At 39.7% G+C, this 17646-nt stretch overlaps 1 protein-coding gene and 2 pseudogenes across 2 annotated transcripts in view; 2 read left to right on the top strand and 1 right to left on the bottom strand.

Moving 5' to 3' along the window:
- Positions 1 to 17646, top strand: part of ZMYND12 (zinc finger MYND-type containing 12) — a 29941-nt gene that overhangs the window by 11952 nt on the left and 343 nt on the right. The window contains exons 4-8 of one of the 2 annotated variants that reach the window (XM_006903995.3): positions 5398 to 5567; positions 8612 to 8734; positions 9753 to 9864; positions 11886 to 12031; positions 13959 to 14469. In XM_006903995.3, coding sequence (XP_006904057.1) covers positions 5398 to 5567; positions 8612 to 8734; positions 9753 to 9864; positions 11886 to 12031; positions 13959 to 14084 — 677 coding nt within the window. In that variant the 3' untranslated portion in view covers positions 14085 to 14469. Of the gene's footprint in view, positions 1 to 5397; positions 5568 to 8611; positions 8735 to 9752; positions 9865 to 11885; positions 12032 to 13958; positions 14470 to 17646 lie in introns of those variants that run through there. The other variant, XM_025050831.1, reaches the window with a different exon arrangement.
- On the top strand, positions 6716 to 7532 carry LOC107195949 (annotated as a pseudogene).
- On the bottom strand, positions 16871 to 16989 carry LOC112469239 (annotated as a pseudogene).

Raw genomic sequence — 17646 nt, 5'->3', positions numbered from 1 at the left:
TTCCCTTCTTTGCAATTAATAAGTAGTTTAAGGGGAGCAGTATTTTGAAAATATATAACTATCCTATTTCTCATCAAACTTTCAATATATTCATTATTTATTTTTTATCAGTATAGACTCTTGGTTTCCTGTTTTAGTTGATGAGCTGTACTCCCTTACTATCATTAATTGGATGCTCAAACTGTCCCTGATTTGGTAAGTGGCAGCCCATTCAGGCTGGCTTCTGTGTCTCTTTGACACATCTCCTTTGTTCTTTGATCACTTTTCTGCCTTCTGGAACATATCTCCAAGGAGCCTTGATTTTCTTTAGTGGAAAATGGAATTCAGAAGCCAAGAGTTGTGCACTAGACATATGCATTGCTGTTAGAGTATGGTTGCTCCTAGGCCTTCTCAGTGGACAGAGTTAAAGAATATGTATAAATATAATAATGTTTATACACCTACATACATTGCATCTAAATTTATTTTTATGTATCTGTATCTATATATCTCTTTATGTATATATGACCATGGGTCCATACCAGAACACCAAATCCAGTCCAAAACTACCACAAAGTTCAATGTAATTTTCTCCCATTCCATATTGGTAGTTCCTTTCTCTGACAGTGAAAATACTGGCTTCTTTCTTCATTAATATGTTTACATATTTAATTAGTTCCCTTTTATGAACCAACTTCCCATCTCCAACCCTATCCTCTGCCTTTGCAGATGCCCTCCTCTCCACTCGGGGCTGACTCCTCCTTCTGTTCTACCTCTTCTACATGGGCTTCCTCCTCACTAGTTTGGGCTTTGACTCCACATACCAGGACATTTAACTGCAAGAATGCTTTCCTCACCCCATTCAAGTTTGACTTCTCATTCTATACTGTCCCTCCTTGGGAAGAGTACTGGACAAGGAAATACAGCCCAGGTTCTGATTATTTCTGACACTGGCTAGCTCTGGGATTTTGGAAGAGCCACCCTGGCCTAAGTCTTATCATCTCTCATTTGGACTGTTGCCTGCCGACTGATCTCTACACATCTTTGGCCTCCCTCTAATCTGGCTTCTATACAAAATGTGATCAAGTCACTCCACTAAAGACCAAATTCCTAAAGCAACCTATGGGTCCAGGCTTTATGAATTCTCTCACCTTGTCTTGAATTCTTTTCTCTTTCCTTTTAGGTACACTGGCCTTCTCTCGTTTCTTCAGAAGCACTGTGATGCTTCCTTACTCTGGAAGGCTTTTCTCTAGCCACTCTTCCCACTTCTCTCTTCCCCTTCACCTAACCAATGCTTATTCATCCTTCAGGTCTCAGCTCAAGAGTTACCGCTCCATTGTCTAGAAGACTTTCCCAAGCACCCAGACTGGGTCGAGTCTCTCTTTATGTACCCAGTTAGAAACCTCTTCCTTTTTTCTAGGTACTTACTTCAATAATAATTATATATTCACTGATGAGATTGTTTGATTAAAGTCTCTCTCCTCCACTAGACTATAAGCTCAGGGAGAACTAGAACTGTATCTATTCTTACTCATCATAGTGTCTTCACTCCCAGAACAGTACTTAGGGCCCAGAAGGGACTCAAAAGCCCCTCTTATAATACCTGACACCTAGAGTAGGCATTCTGTAAGCACTTGTTGAATCCGAGTCCTCTTTACAGGATTGTTTTGAAGATTAAATGAATTTGTATGTAATGAACATGAAAGTGCTTTGCAAGCTAGAAAGTTCAGTCTAAATGGAAGGTTTCATTATAATTCCCACGGTCATTGATTTGAAACCTTGCCAACCTTTTTGAAAGTCTAAATAAATCACATCCCTGTACACATGCCTCTTTTTCCCATCTTACAGATTTCTGCAGACTGGAGTGGGAAAATAGCAGGTATTCAGCCTTTTTTTTTTTTTAAGTAAAGCTTTGGAACTTTAATAACTAGAAATGATACTTTTAGTAACTCTTCAAAGAGGAGCCATCTTACTCATCTTCCCCCACTGTTGTCAGCTCTTTGGAACTGGGAGAGCCTGGGTTCAGATTCCAACTCTTTCTTACTGGTTGGGTGATCCCAGGCATCAAGCTTTTTCTTACCTTAGGGCTTTCACATGTACCGTTCCTTCTGCCTGGAATGCTCTTTTCTCCCTTGTACATGTCTGTCTTCTTTTCAACTGTCAGGTATCTGCTTAAATGTCACCTTCTCAGAGAGGTGTTCTTTAATCATCCAAACAGAGTAGGTTTCTCCCTGCTTTTTTAAGATTACTGTGTTCTGTTCATTTCCTTCATAGCATTTCATTTTTTGTGTGTTTATTGTATGCCTACTTCACTTGGTTATAAGCTCCTTGAGGTCAGAGATCATGCCTGAGTACATACCAACATGTACTCAGTAAATTAGATGAATATATGGTTGAATGAATGAGTTTCCTCCTCTGTAAATTCCTCCTCAGATATTTATTTCACAGGGTTATTGGCAGACTTAAATCACAGATACCAATGGCCTAGCATAGTGTAGGGCAAAGAACAGGCCCTCAGGAAATACCGATTTCCTTTTCTTCTCTTGCATGCCCCACAGCCACACCTTTGAATCATCTGTGACTGCTTTATTCTGTGTTTCTTTATTTTCATCACCAAGTCCTGCAAAATCTTCCCCCATAATGTCTTTCAGATCTGCCACTAACCCAGTGTCAGCCTGTTGTTTCACCCTTCAGGCAAGTTCTACTGCTCCTTAATGGACTATCCTTTCTCTATCTACTCCACATACTATTACGATCACCCTTTAGATAATCTCACTTCCTTAGGCAACTTTATATCTCTACTACCTCCACTCCATCCCTATGCCTCTCCAGGTAAGCACTCTGCATAAGAGGGCATACCTGAATGTGCCCACTCATTAGTCACAATTTTAGTTCTGACCTGCTTATAACAGCCCATTCCTCTCACCTCACTGTACCCCATTCTCTGAATTTGCAGCCTCATAGTTTTTTTTCTCCCAGGCATACCTTTTCCTTTGGGATTGATGCTTGTTTAGACACTAGTAAGGCTTGGCCTTGGAGCCATCCTTCTTTGGTATTGCCTCCTTGAATGAGAACTGGACAAAGAAAATTTAAAATTTCTAGTCTTTGTCAATACCCTCTACCAATTTTTTTCTCTATCTAAACAATCTTAGCCAAGAGTCATTTTCTTCTTTAAATTTGAGAGGACCTCAGTCTAAAGCTCTTATTTTATAACAAAACCTACATGGAAGATGCGACTTGCCATGAGCCAGGTCAGGGGTATAGGCTTCTTGCTTTAATCTAGAATCTTCCCACATTAGTTTCCCATGTTAGTTTGAGCTTCGGTCAAGCAAATTTACTTACTTCCTCTTGTAGATGGTTCTTCATCTCTCCTTTACTTCAGTGACAGATCATTACAACTAAAATAAAATAATGGTTTTTTTTTTTTTTTTAACTAGGCCTGGGAGGAAGGACAAAGAACAGAAAATTGATTCACTAGGGGTTCATGTCCTCATCTTCTGACCCTTTCTTGGTGCCATTTCTGCTGCAGCATCCATCACATGAAATACTTCACACACACAGCGTGCCTCTGGCTCTGCAGAAGCCTGTCAGTAGTTTTCTGTTCAGTTCTGACAAGCTCCCTAAGAGGCAAGCAGGGATGCAGGCAATTGTTATGTATTTTTACAGCTAAACAAAAAGTTTTAAGTGTCATGAGTATAAGAATATTAGAAATAAAGGTGACTTTTGCTTAATAACTGTGCGTTGTCCATTATAGCTCCTAAACGTCTTTTCATATCTACTCTATCTTCAGTCACTGCCTTAGTTCAGGCTCTTATCAGTGCTTCACTATTTCAAAAGTCTTTTGGTGAAGCTTCCACTTTTCTTCCTTCTCTCTGGTCTCTGCTCCACATTGGCTCTAGACGAGCCTTCTAAATCTAAATCTAATTCTCTCTTTCATTCTGAAAATCCTTTAATTTTTATCCACATGCATCAAGCTCTTTGGCATGACATACTAAGCCATTGATAATCTGTCCCCTGCCTACCTCTTTATCCTCACTTCCTGCCACTCTGTCTCTCACATTTTGTGTTCCAGACTAATTGATATATAGTTCTCTGAATATGGCATACTATTTCATAGCTTCATGATTTTGCATGTGTTACCTCTGCCTAGGATGCTGTCTCCCTCATCTATCTGGAAAACTTCTATTTATTCTCAAAACCCAGCTCAGACTTTCCTGATTGTCTTATCTCCACTGCCATAACAAATATCATAGACTGGATGGTTTAAGCAACAAACATTTATTTCTCACAGTTCTAAAGGCTGAAAGTCCAAGATCAAGTTACTAGCGGATTTGGTGTCTGGTGAGGGCCTATTTACTGTCTTGTAGATAGCAGGCTTCCTGCTATATTTTCACATGGCCAAGAGAGATCATCTCTTGTGTGTCTTCTTATACAGGCACTAATCCCAGTAATACGGTGTCCACTCTCATGACCTATTACCTCCCAAAGGCCCTACCTCCAAATACCATCACTTTAGGGATTGTTGTAACATGTGAATTTTGGAGGAAACAACATTCAGTCCAAAGTACTGACCATACCTTTCCCCACTCCATTGTTTTTGTCCACCTCACCCATAGAATGAAACACTCTCTGTCACTTCCAAATCTTATGATTTCACTATTGTTGCACTCATACTATGTTATGAATATATTTGTTTTCATGTCACATATTCATTCCCCCAACCCAACTATAAATTTTTCAAGGATAATGGCTTTGATTCATCTTTTAGTCCTATCATTCAACATAATGCCTGGTACATAAATATACATGTATATTTAAGTTGCAATACAATTTGCATACCACATAATTCTCCCTTTTAAAGTACAGTTCAATGGTTTTAGTAAATTCAGAAAATTGTGCAACTATAACTATGTTTAATTCCAGAACATTTTAGTTACCCCAAAATGGAACCCCATACCCATATTAGCAGTCACATCCCATTTCCCCATACGCACAGTCCTTGGCCACCACCAATCTATGTTCTGTCTTCATGGATTTGCCTCTTCTGGACATTTCATATAAATAGAATCACACAGTATGTGGACTTTTGTGTCTGGCTTTTTTCACTTAGCAATGTGTTTTCAATGTTCATCATGTTATAGTGTGTATCAGTACTTCATACCTTTCCATAACTGAATAATATTCCACTCATGGATATAGATAGACCACATTTTGCATATCTACTCATCACTTGATGGACATTTGTTTTTATTTTTTTGATTATTATTATTAGGCTGCTATGAACATTTATGTATGAGTTTTTGTGTGTCAATAAATGTTTGAGTCAATGAATAAATGAGTGAATGTATGGTGACATATTTCATTATGTATTCTCTGGCCAGGGTATGAATTATAAACCTCTTTCCTTCTTTTGGGCAGGTCTGGGCCACATCGTCCAGGCTGAGGAGTATCTATCCCAAGCCCAGTGGACAGTCCTCAAATCAACTGAATGTTCTTATGCCACCCACTCTTTACTGCATCGGAACCTGGGACTTCTCTGTATGGCTAAGGAAAACTACGAGGAAGCCCGTTATCATCTGGCCAACGATGTAAACAAGCTAAATTATAACACTTAAATGTTTATTCTTATACTCGTGACTCTGTTTAGTTGTTGTTGTTTTTAACTGAGCATTTCTCTCAATTACTTTCTGTTTACAACTGACTGGTGGGATATTAGCAAGAACACAATTCTAACAACCTGAGTTCAAGCCTTTCCACTTTCTGGCTGTGCAGCCTTGGCCAGGTCACATCATTTCCCCAAGCTTCCACTGTTCCGAGGAAGCAGAACAGTGTGCTGTTAAGAGAAGGGCTTTACTTCTAGTTCTATTTCTGTAGTTTCATCAGCCATATATTCTTTGACAATTATTTAACCTATTTCATCATCTGTAAGACAGAAATCATAACATTATCTCTGCCTCTTTGGGTCATTGCAGAGATAAATAATAGGACAATATTAGCTATTATTTTTATAAATAACATCAATGTGTCCACTTTGGAGTGTGGTTATTAAATTTAAATGAGCTAGTGGTATATGAAAGTTCTTTATAAGCTATAAAACTCTGTGCAAATGTTAGATAGGATGATGAGAGTAATGATTGAGCTGTTCTTCCAAAATTTATGAGGTTTCTATTAGGATTTCAGTATTAGGCAATATTACTAAAGAGAAGAGAAATCTGAATGAAGTTAAGGGTCAGACTGAAGTCTCTAGGCAGGTTGGTTCTCTCTTCAGCCTCTGCATTGGGCAACCCTCCCTCTGGTTGGTGGCCACTTGCACAATGCCCATAAATCCACTGGGAACATTTTTTGTGCTGATTAGTCTCCATATCCCCTTACGCCAAATCCATTCTCTGCCCTACTCTGCCCTGGGAGGCTGACCTCTGTGTGCAATACAACCTGGACTTTATTGCTCTCTGGCTTTGGTTGAGTATGGAAAGTGAGAGGAGTGGCAGAGGACTGAGGTTGAGAGGAGAAAGAGATTGGGATATTTACTCTCTCTGCTGCCTTTCTGCCCCACCCCAGTTCCGGCAGGGGCAGTGTTCCTCCATGACCACAGCTCCTGTCAGGAAGCCTTCTTCCGTAGCTGCAGCTCTTGCTAGATCCTGGTAACCCTGCTTTATCCCCTTGCTTTTTCAGGAGTCGGGATGGTAATAACTTCTTGCTGTCGATAATCCCTAGTGGTTCACTAGCTCTTGTTGGTTCCTTAACCTTTCTGCATCTCTGTGAATAATTATTTCATTAAGCTATCTTCAGGAAATAATTTTGAGGGGACCATCTACTTCCACCTTGGAGCCTGACTAATACACTTCTTCATCTGTTTCTTTACACAAATATACTCTACACCCTCTGACAAATTAGGCAGAGACTCATTCTGTCTTGAGCTGAGTCACACTGTTAAGAATTAAACCAAGCTCAGCTCTTCTGTAAGTGGCCTGAGGTGACCTCCAAAAATGGTTTGTTATTTACTTGACCCAGAAAACCCCACAAACTCATGCAAATCAAGAGGTTCAAATCTCCGTGTTCACTTTAAGAACACCCGTGAAACTGCCTAGGCCATTCAACATATGCATATCCGAAAAGCCATCAAGTATCTGAAGGACGTCATTTTACAGAAGCAGTGTGTGCCATTCCATTGTTACAATGGTGGAGTTGGTAGGTGTGCCCATGCCAAACAATGGGGCTGGACATAGGGTCTGTGGCCTAAAAAGAGTGCTGAATTTTTGCTGCACATGCTTAAAAATGCAGAGAGTAATGCTGACCTTAAAGATTTAGATGTAGACTCTCTGGTCATTGGGCACATCCAGGTGAACAAAGCTCCCCAAATGCGGCGCAGAACTTAGAAAGCTCACGGACTGATTTACCCCAACCTGAGCTCTCCCTGCCATGCTGAGATGATCCTTACTGAAAAAGAGCAGATTGTTCCTAAACCAGAAGAAGTTGCACAGAAGAAAAAGATATCCCAGAAGAAACTGAAGAAGAGAAACTTATGGCCTGGGAGTAAATTTAGCATCAAATAAATGCTAATAAAAGTAAAAAAAAAAAAAAAAAAGAAGAAGAAGAAGAAAAAATAGACCAAGCTCAGATTACTCAGCCTAGGTTTGAAAAAAAGGATATAAATGTCTAACCACTGTGCTGTATACCTGAAATTAATATTGACTGTCAACTGTAATTGAAAATTTAAAAAAATTTAAAAAACAACCATGGCTTTATTGACACATACCAAAAAATTCACCCACTCTAGGTGTACAACTCAATGATTTGTAGCAAACTTATAATAGTGTTGGGAAGCCATCAGCACAATCCAGTTTTAGAACATTTTCATCACCTTGAAGGGATCCCTCACATCCATTTGCAGTCATTTCTCATTCTCATACCCTCTAGATTTGCCTTCTCTGGACATTTACTATAAACAGAATAATATGTACTCTTCTGCATCTGACTTCTTTCACTTAGCAAAATTATTGTGAGATTCATCCGTGTTGTTGTGTGTATCAATACTTCATTCCTTTTGTTGCTGAGTAGTAGTCCATCATATTAATATACCATGATATGTTTATCCATTCATCAGCTGATGGACATTTGGGTTGTTTCCACTTTTTGGCTATTATGAATAATGTTGCTATGAACATTTGTATACAAGTATTTGTGTGGATGTTTTTATTTCTCTTGGACATATACCAAATAATGGAATTGCTGTGTCATATAGTAACTTTTTGAGAACTGCCAAACTGTTTTCCACAGAGGCTGTATCATTTTACATTCCTTCCAACGATGTACGAGGATTCTGTTTTCTCCACATCCTTGACAATACTTGTTATAGTCTGCCTTTTTGATTAGAGCCATTCTAGTGTGTGTGAAGTGGTATCTCATTATGATTTTATTTTGCATTTTCTTAATGACAAAAAATGTTAAGCATCATTTTATGTACTTATTAGTTATTGGTATGCATTCTTGGAGATATGTCTATTCAGATCCTTCGCTTATTTTTTAATTGGGCTGTTGTAAAAGTTCTCTGTATATTCCGGATACAAGTCTTTTATGGGATATATGATTTACAAAGAGAGTTCAAGCACTTTCCTTCTTCCTTTTGCTATAGATTTATTTTGCCAGTTGTGCATTTGGAACAGAAGACATCAGGACCTCAGGAGGCTACTTCCATCTGGCTAATATCTTCTATGGTCTTAATAAGTTGGACCTGGCAGACACGCTGTACACCAAGGTGAGCTGGAGAATATGGGAGCTGAGCCTTGACACAGGCCTTGTCTCACAGCTGGTGTCGATTCATTCATGAGAAATTTGAGGCATCGAGAGATGAAGTGACTTGCCCAAGTTCACACAGGCTGATACATGATACATTCCACTTTTCTCTCCTGTTTCTCTACTACCAAAATAGGTTAGTCCTTAGCATCCATGGAGCAATTAACAAATAATAAGTGATGGGTCAAATGCTCCAAATAGACTGCCATATATATATGCTCTGTCATATCCACAGGACCAAGCTAATATGGGCATATTGAGGTGTGTGATAGAGAAGATGAGATTTTTAAGGGAAAATTATTGTTCAAAGGTCATACGAAGGGAACAAAGAACATGAAAGAACTTTGAAATTTCCAATTTTGTATGTAAAAGGTTTTAAACTATTTCCAGTATATTAGTTATGTTCATACGGTAACGCCTCACTTAGCAAGCAACTATTTCTGTGTGTGATATAGGCTCTCCTGCTGTGACTGTTTATTCGTATTTTAGACCCACTTGTGAGGAGAAAGCACTGTGGTGTAGCTGAAAAGAATGAGCTTCAGAGTCAGACAGATTTGAATTTAATTCCTGGCTGTGCCACATAGCAGCTCTTACAAAAGTCAAGTGCGATCTTAACTTTTCTGAGCTTCAATTTATCTTTCTGTAAAATGGCAATAAGAAGAATATGACCTCAATGGGGATGTTGTGAGGATGTAAAGGTTTAGTTGTATGTGCTCAAACAAATGGTAGCCATTGTTATTAAACCCCACCAGGGTTGTCCCCAGGTCAGCCTGCCACATGCCCTTTGTAGCTCAACACTTGTCACACTCACTTTAGCCAGGCCTGTGTGGGCTCCTAAGGCTACCTCTGCCTCCAGACACAGTGAGAATGGGAGTCTGAAGACTGTCAGGAAACCTGGCCAGAGGCGCTGCGCTCCAAGCTGGCTGGCCCGATGGCTAAGGTCTGGCCTGCTTGTCTGATCGTATTTTCTTTCTCAACAGGTCTCTGAGATCTGGAATAAATATTTGAATGATCACTATCAAGTCCTCTCACAGGCTCGCATCCAACAAATAGATTTACTGGGCAAACGATTTGAGGCTGACACCGGCTTGGGTAAGTGGCAGTTCATCCTGGGAAGCAGAGCAGTGACTTCATCCCTCCTAATTCACAGGCTTTGCCCTGAAGAGGGAGAACTGTTGTCCCTGTCATGGTACACATTAGTGCCATCTTCCTTGTATTGTTGATGGAGAAACTGAGACAGAGGATTGAAGAGATTTTAGCAGAATTCAGATCCCCAGCATCATGAACACAGCTTTTTAGGGAGTTAATAAAGGACAGATTTGGAAGAAAAAGGCCCTGTTAGAGCATACTGTGATTTCTGTAGAGCATCCATTTCTTATGTGTTATTCCTCTATGGTACATAATCCAAAGTAGACTTGTCGCAAAAGTCACATTGCTCAATTGTTCTGGTGCCTTATCCTCTTCCATTTCTGGACAGTGAGCTTCTCAGTGGCAGCACTGCATCTGATTCATTTCTCCATCCCCAGGCTCAGTCAAGGTCTGAGTGTTGAGTAGCACTGTACAGCATTCCCTCTGAGATAATAAAAAGACAGAGGATCTAGTTTGTGCTCAAAAAAGACATACAGTGTAGTTAGTGAGGCAGAACCTATGTGAATTACCACAAGAAAATTTCTATGAGTACAAATTATATTTCAAGAGAAGCCTCAGAATGAGGTGAGGATGATGTTGAAGAGGAAAGACTTCTTACAGGAGATGTTTTGAGCCAAGGCTTAAAATATTAATAACTTTATTGAGTTTTCATTATAAAAGTGGTTCATGTTAAAGCTTGGAAATCATAGATAACTAAAAATAGTCAATCTTAACATTATGGTGTATATCCCTTCTGTCTTCTTCTCTAAGCTTAACATAGCACGTCCTCAACGTCGTTGGTAGTTCTTGGAAACTGAATTTAAGCGAAATGACGTATAACGATACCAATTTTACCATAGGCTTATTGACATAAACAGGAGTTAAATTTCTAAGGTATATTTCTGGTAACAAAAAGATCACCAAACTTCTAAATAAGGACTGAAAGCACTTCTAATATTAAACATTGAAGTAAATGTAAGCTATACATATATTTAAGAAATATTAATAAAAACAGATAAGATAATTCTTTTCCAACCTGCTTATTCCAATTCAGGGTCGCAGGTGACTGAAGCCTATCCTAGCAGCTCAGGGCAACAGGTGGGCACCCACTGCAGACAGGACACCCTTCCATTGCAGGGCCACTCACACCCCACACTCATTCAGACTGGGACAATTTAAACACGCCATTCACCTAATGTGCACATCTTTGGGATATGGGAGGAAAAACAGAGGACCAGGAGAAAACCTATGCAGATATGGGAGCACGTGCAAACTCTACACAGACAGTGGCCCCAGCTAGGAATCGATTTTTTCTTTCCTCATCAACGATATAATGAAATGATGTTGAACAAAATAAAGTTATTCAAAGAATTACTGAACTTAAAAAGTACTTTTAAGTATCTGGCCCATAATAACTCATAATAAGTCAATACATGGTAACAAAAGTAGAACCAAAAACTGCTGGGGAAAATTGTAAACAGCTTCCTTGGAGGAAGCAGAAAGGCTATTGCTTAAGCATCTTTGTATTTGGGGGAGAAGAATTAAGGTGCTGCAAGAAGCCCCCGCTCCCTCCTCTTGCTATAGAGTGGAAGCTGAGTTGGGCCCAGGGAATCCCGCTATGAAAAATCCACTGTATTTGAGAGCCTTAAGAGCTAATTCAGGACTCTGAACGAGAGAAACCTTAGCAACCTTGGGGCCTGCAGGAATGAGCATTTTCTTAGGTTACTCTGATAATGACATGCTGGGCAAAGCTAGGGAGCTGCCCGAAACTGTAGCTTCCTGCTCTGCACATGGCAGCAGCCCTCCAGCTGAAAAACTTGCTGCGGTTTGTGCTGCCTCCCCACTCCCTGCTCCCTGCCATGTCCCTGTGAGGAGGCTTCAGGAGGCCAGGTGCCCTCACAGCTCAGTGCTTATAGAGGAGAGTAGACGCAGCTGCCCTCCGCCCACTGCCAGCCTGTTTCTTCTTTCCTCTGTTTCCACTGCAGATGAAGCCCAGGAAGCAGAAGCCATTCGGATCCTGACTTCAGTCTTGAACATTCGAGAATCCACATCTGACAAAGCCCCCCGAAAAACTATCTTTGTTCTGAAAATCCTGGTCATGCTTTACTACCTGATGATGAATTATTCAAAGGCAAGTTTCCCTAGAAAAGCAGCATGTCTAAAATGGAGGTAGAAATTCCTTTAGTTGAATTCAGCTGTGTATTGCCCAGTTGCCCTTGAGTAAGCCCTCACTCCAAAAAAATCCAGGTGCTTATGACATTTTCTGTTGAGTCCTGCCTGTATAATGGAAACTGGATTGCTTTCTTCCCTCACGGTGGCTTTCAAAGGGTTGCATCGGTAAACTGAGGCTGGGGCAGTGCTAGAAAGCCTGCAGGGCAGGAGGGCTCTGGGGAGTCCTTGGAGGAATGGAGGAGTAGCTCTAATTACACTCAGTGTGTTCCCTATTGCTGGAGGGATCCAGGCAGAAATGGATCACCATGAAATAATTTAAAAGGTAATCATTTTTGAGTGGATACTACATGTCAGTCATTAGCCTTTACATGAATTATCGTATTTAATTCTCATACCAACCTTATAAAGTAGCTGTTTTATTATTCCCACTTAACAGGTAAGGAAACTGAGGCACAGAGAGGGTCTATTATTTGCCCAATTTCTTACAGACGATAAGTGGCAAATCTCAGGTTTATTGATTTATTGATTAACTGATTCATTCATTCATTCATTCAAATATTTATTGAGCACATGACATTTGCTATTCTAGGGACTGGAGATACAGTGGTGAACTACCAGATAAGTTCCCTATCTCCATGGGACTTAGGTTTTTTGGAGGAGGGGAACTCACGGTAAACAAATAAACATATAAATGTGTAATAGAATTTCAGATAGCAAAAAGTGCTACAGGGAAAAATGAAGCAAGCAAGGAGAGAGGGAGGGAGGGCTGGTTGGAAAATTTCAGATTCATTTTCCCTCTCCCTTCTTCCCTTCCTTTCTTCAACAAACTTTTACCAAACACCTGTGTACCGGTAGCTCCTGGAGGAGCTCACAGTCAAAGGGTCATGATAGAGGTGACAGCAAAGCCCAAGACATGTAGGAGCACAAAGGAGGGTCACTAACTCTATCTGGGGTAGGGGTAAGAGTGGTTAGAGAACAGGGCAACATTTCCATTGAATTTCCAAGTTTACATTGGGAAAAAGCCTCCCTTCTATAGTTGTGTCCAGTTCTCCACTGTATACTCAAGGAAGTCATTACTCCAAGGTGCATTAAAGATGTTAGATCTGTGAGAGGTTCTTAGAAAAAAGGGACACATACATCTGTCCACTCAAGATTGGCTCATTTCCTTCAGGTCTTAATTCAGTTTTCATTGAAGCTTTTCTTGACCCCCTCTCTAAAACTGTAAAACCCACTACCACCACTGATACTTCCTATCCTTGTTTCCTGCCTTTTTTTTTCCTTAGCATGTATCACTAAGACATGATTGTGTTTTACTTATTTGTCTTGTTTGTTGCCTCTCTCCTCTACTGTATTGTAAGTTCCACAGGGGCAGAAATTTCAGCCTGTAGTCACAGTACATGGAACACAGTAACCATTCAATAAATATTTATAGGAAGAAAGAAGAAGGGATGGAAGGTGGGAGGGAGGGAAGAGAAAGCCAGAGTCTGTGCCAAAATGTCCTGTGAAGCCTCTGTCCAAGTCAAGACTCTAGGCTACATGGCCCCCAGGATGACAATTTACTTCCGTTACCTATCATCTCTGTGCCTCCCAATGTTGGTTCGAAGGGCCCTGATTAAGATCCTACAAAGACCTCACTTTGCTAAGAAGGTGTACTTAGTCTGTTAAGCCAAGTGGGTTTTTTTCTGGTGCCCCCTGTCCCACCCAACACATGTGTGGCTAACCGTAGGGACCCTAGTGGGTGTCCACAAGTTTCTGACAAGACCTTAGTGGCGGTGTGAGAAGCTAATGGGTCTTTTCCTGTATTTCTGGGATTGAGCACCAATGGGGCTTCCCAATGTAATGCTTTCCTGTGACAACTTCCTTTTGTCACTACAATTTTATTCCAGGCACAAGAATATGCCATGAGAGCCTTCAATCTAGCCAAAGAACAACAGCTCAGTGACCATGAACAAAACACCATTCAAGAATTACTCAATCTCATCTTGGCTGAAGAAGGTTATCCCATTATTTAGTGACCCATGAATTCTGCGTCAGGGCCTATGCAAGGGACTGTTGAATGTCTTATATATTCCAGGCTTGCACAACTGCTCTGAGGTACTACAAATTGCTGAAGTTCTCACCTCTTCCCCTGTGATTGCACACATAGTTGTGTGTTTTTATTCTTGCACAGAATATGTGAGGGAATAGAGAGCTTGAGGCATAAAATCAGTAAAACCTGTTTATCATGACCTTTGCACTTGGTTTATATAACTTTGTATGACAGTAATGTGCTGTCAGCTCACTAATATGGTATTTGTAATTAAACTGCAAATAGTTTGTCATATTTCCCAGAAGTTTCTCAGTACATGTTTCATAGATCTTTGCCAAAAAAGAGGATGGAGATAGAGCTATATTGGAGCAAAGTTTCCCTATTCTACTGGAATTAAGTTAGCATTAATCTGGGGTAGATTGTGATTAAAATATCCATTATAATTTCTAGAGTAATCACTAAGAAGTGGCTAACCGTAGGGACCCTAGTGGGTGTCCACAAGTTTCTGACAAGACCTTAGTGGCGGTGTGAGAAGCTAATGGGTCTTTTCCTGTATTTCTGGGATTGAACACCAATGGGGCTTCCCAATGTAATGCTTTCCTGTGACAACTTCCTTTTGTCACTACAATTTTATTCCAGGCACAAGAATATGCCATGAGAGCCTTCAATCTAGCCAAAGAACAACAGCTCAGTGACCATGAACAAAACACCATTCAAGAATTACTCAATCTCATCTTGGCTGAAGAAGGTTATCCCATTATTTAGTGACCCATGAATTCTGCGTCAGGGCCTATGCAAGGGACTGTTGAATGTCTTATATATTCCAGGCTTGCACAACTGCTCTGAGGTACTACAAATTGCTGAAGTTCTCACCCTCTTCCCCTGTGATTGCACACATAGTTGTGTGTTTTTATTCTTGCACAGAATATGTGAGGGAATAGAGAGCTTGAGGCATAAAATCAGTAAAACCTGTTTATCATGACCTTTGCACTTGGTTTATATAACTTTGTATGACAGTAATGTGCTGTCAGCTCACTAATATAGTATTTGTAATTAAACTGCAAATAGTTTGTCATATTTCCCAGAAGTTTCTCAGTACATGTTTCATAGATCTTTGCCAAAAAAGGGGATGGAGATAGAGCTATATTGGAGCAAAGTTTCCCTATTCTACTGGAATTAAGTTAGCATTAATCTGGGGTAGATTGTGATTAAAATATCCATTATAATTTCTAGAGTAATCACTAAGAAAATTACCACTCTAAGAATAGTTGAAAGTCAACAAAGGAATTAAAATAGTATACTAGGAAAGATACACTTAATGCAAACGAAGACAGTAAAGGAGGAAGAGAGGGACAAAAAGGACATGAGATATGCAGAAAACTAATAACAAAATGCAGACATAAATCATAGATCTCTGCCACAGCAGACCCCTGGACCTTGCAGGGAGCTCAGTATGCATTGGCTGAGATCGTGTTCCAGATTGGTGTCTTTCTCTTCTTAGACAGTGATTTGAAGTGGACGTGAGCCATCTACACTGTAGAAGAAGTACACTGAAAAGGCCCCTGTGATGTAGGGGACAGAGTGCAAGCCTTGGAGTCAGATATGCCTGGGTTCAAATCCAGCTTTTTACTTAATAACTTTGTGACCTTGATCCCCCCCATAACCTCATTCATTATTGTTGTAAGATGGCCCAGATGTGGCCATGGCTGTATCAACTTGTCCCATAGAAGACTGTGGTCATTTAGCATCTCTTTTTTTAATCCAGACCTGCCAAGCAGCCTGCACATTAGCACACTCTGCTTCCTGTGTAGATCTGCACCCAGGGAAAGGATATGCAAGTCAAAGACCTGTTGGAGAGTTTTATGTTCCTCCTTGTAAATTAATTCATTCAGATACACATAATAAAAACAGGTCAGCTGGGCCACCCTGCCCCTACAGGTCTGGGCAAAATCTGCTGGGAACCCCTTTCCATACCTTTGGGCATTCTTCTGCTTTTCTAAGATGCCTACGAAGTCCCAGGGCCTTACTTTTCTACCAGCCATCTCTCCCTCCAGTTTTCAGCTTCAGTTGCATTCTCATTCTCTGCTGCTCTCTTGTAGTTGTTTTCTTATCTCTTTAGGGACACAACCCCTTCTTTTTGATTCCCACTCCTTAGCTAACCTTAATATGAGTTAGATGTATAGTGAAGATTTTGTAGGGTTGGGGGTGAGGAGGAGGATCAATAACTCTTAGCAGATAATTAAAAAATTTATTAGAACGTCTTTATTCTAAAAAAGTCCTTTAAAGTCTATTTCATTAAACTCTAGTGCTCTCCATTGCCATGTTCGTTGCCCCTTTCTCTGTCCCCACTCCATTATCTACTCTCTGTTCTCTCTACCCTTAAATTTTTGTTTATGAATTCTTCCCCATTGAGTATATTTATAAAATTATTGTTTAAATTAAATTGTTTAAATTTATTATTTCTATTGATTGATTCCCCTTTTGATTATGGGCCATATTTTTCTACTTTTCAACATGTCTTAGTAATTTAATTTTCAATCTTTCTGCTTTTCTTTTTCTTTTTTTAATTTTTCCGTAGGTTTATTGGATATTTATTTTCTGGTGTGTGTGTGTGTGTGTGTGTGTGTGTGTGTGTGTGTGTGTGTGTGTGTATTGCCTGTTTATGTCCTTTGCTCAACTTTTTCTTTTTTTAAGTGAGGCAACCCTTGGTTAACCTCACAGATTGCAAGGACCCTGTCAGTTTACAATCTCTTATTTTTTTATTCTTTATACCTACAGCACCTGGTCTTCCTAAGTGGTCTCCCATCCAAGTACTAACCAGGCCTGACCCTGCTTAGCTCCTAAGATCAGATGGGATTGGGCTTGTTCAGGGTAGCATGGCTGTAGACTCCTTCTCCTTTTCTAACACTTGCATATAAGGCTGTAAATTTTTCTCTAAGTACTGCTTTAGATGATCCCACATATTTTAAACTGCAATATTTTAATTGTCATGTTTTCTAAATATTTCTTAATTTTGTATGACTCGAGTTATTTAGAGGTATAATTCTTAATTTTTTAAAAAAGATGACTCTAATTACTACTTTGTTGTTGATTTCTAGCTTAAGTATATTGAGGTCATAAAATATGTACAATTTAGACTGTTAGAAGTTGGTTGAGATTTGCTTTATGGCCCAGGATATGGTCAATATTTAGAAATGTTCTGCACAGGTTAGAAAAGAATGAGTTATTGGGCACAGTGTTCTGTATATATCCTTAAGGTCAAACTTGATCATATTTCCAAATCTTGCATATCCTTGCTACATTTTTTGGTTTATATCTGAGAGAGATATATAAAATCCATCCAATATGTAGTTCTATTCATTTTTGCTTTATATATTTTGAGGCTTTGTTATTAGGCAAGTACAAATTCAAATATTATATTTTCCCGGTGAATTAAATCTTTTTATTTTGTATTATGAAGTGATTCTAAAGAGAATAACTTTATCTCTAGTAATGCTTTTGACCATAGAGTCTATTTTGGTCTCATAGTAACATAGTTAAACCTC

Source organism: Pteropus alecto, unplaced genomic scaffold, assembly GCF_000325575.1.
Source record: "Pteropus alecto unplaced genomic scaffold, ASM32557v1 scaffold170, whole genome shotgun sequence".
Classification (NCBI taxonomy): domain Eukaryota; kingdom Metazoa; phylum Chordata; class Mammalia; order Chiroptera; family Pteropodidae; genus Pteropus; species Pteropus alecto.
The sequence above is the reverse complement of the archived record's forward strand: the minus strand, read 5'-3'. Positions and strand labels throughout refer to the sequence as shown.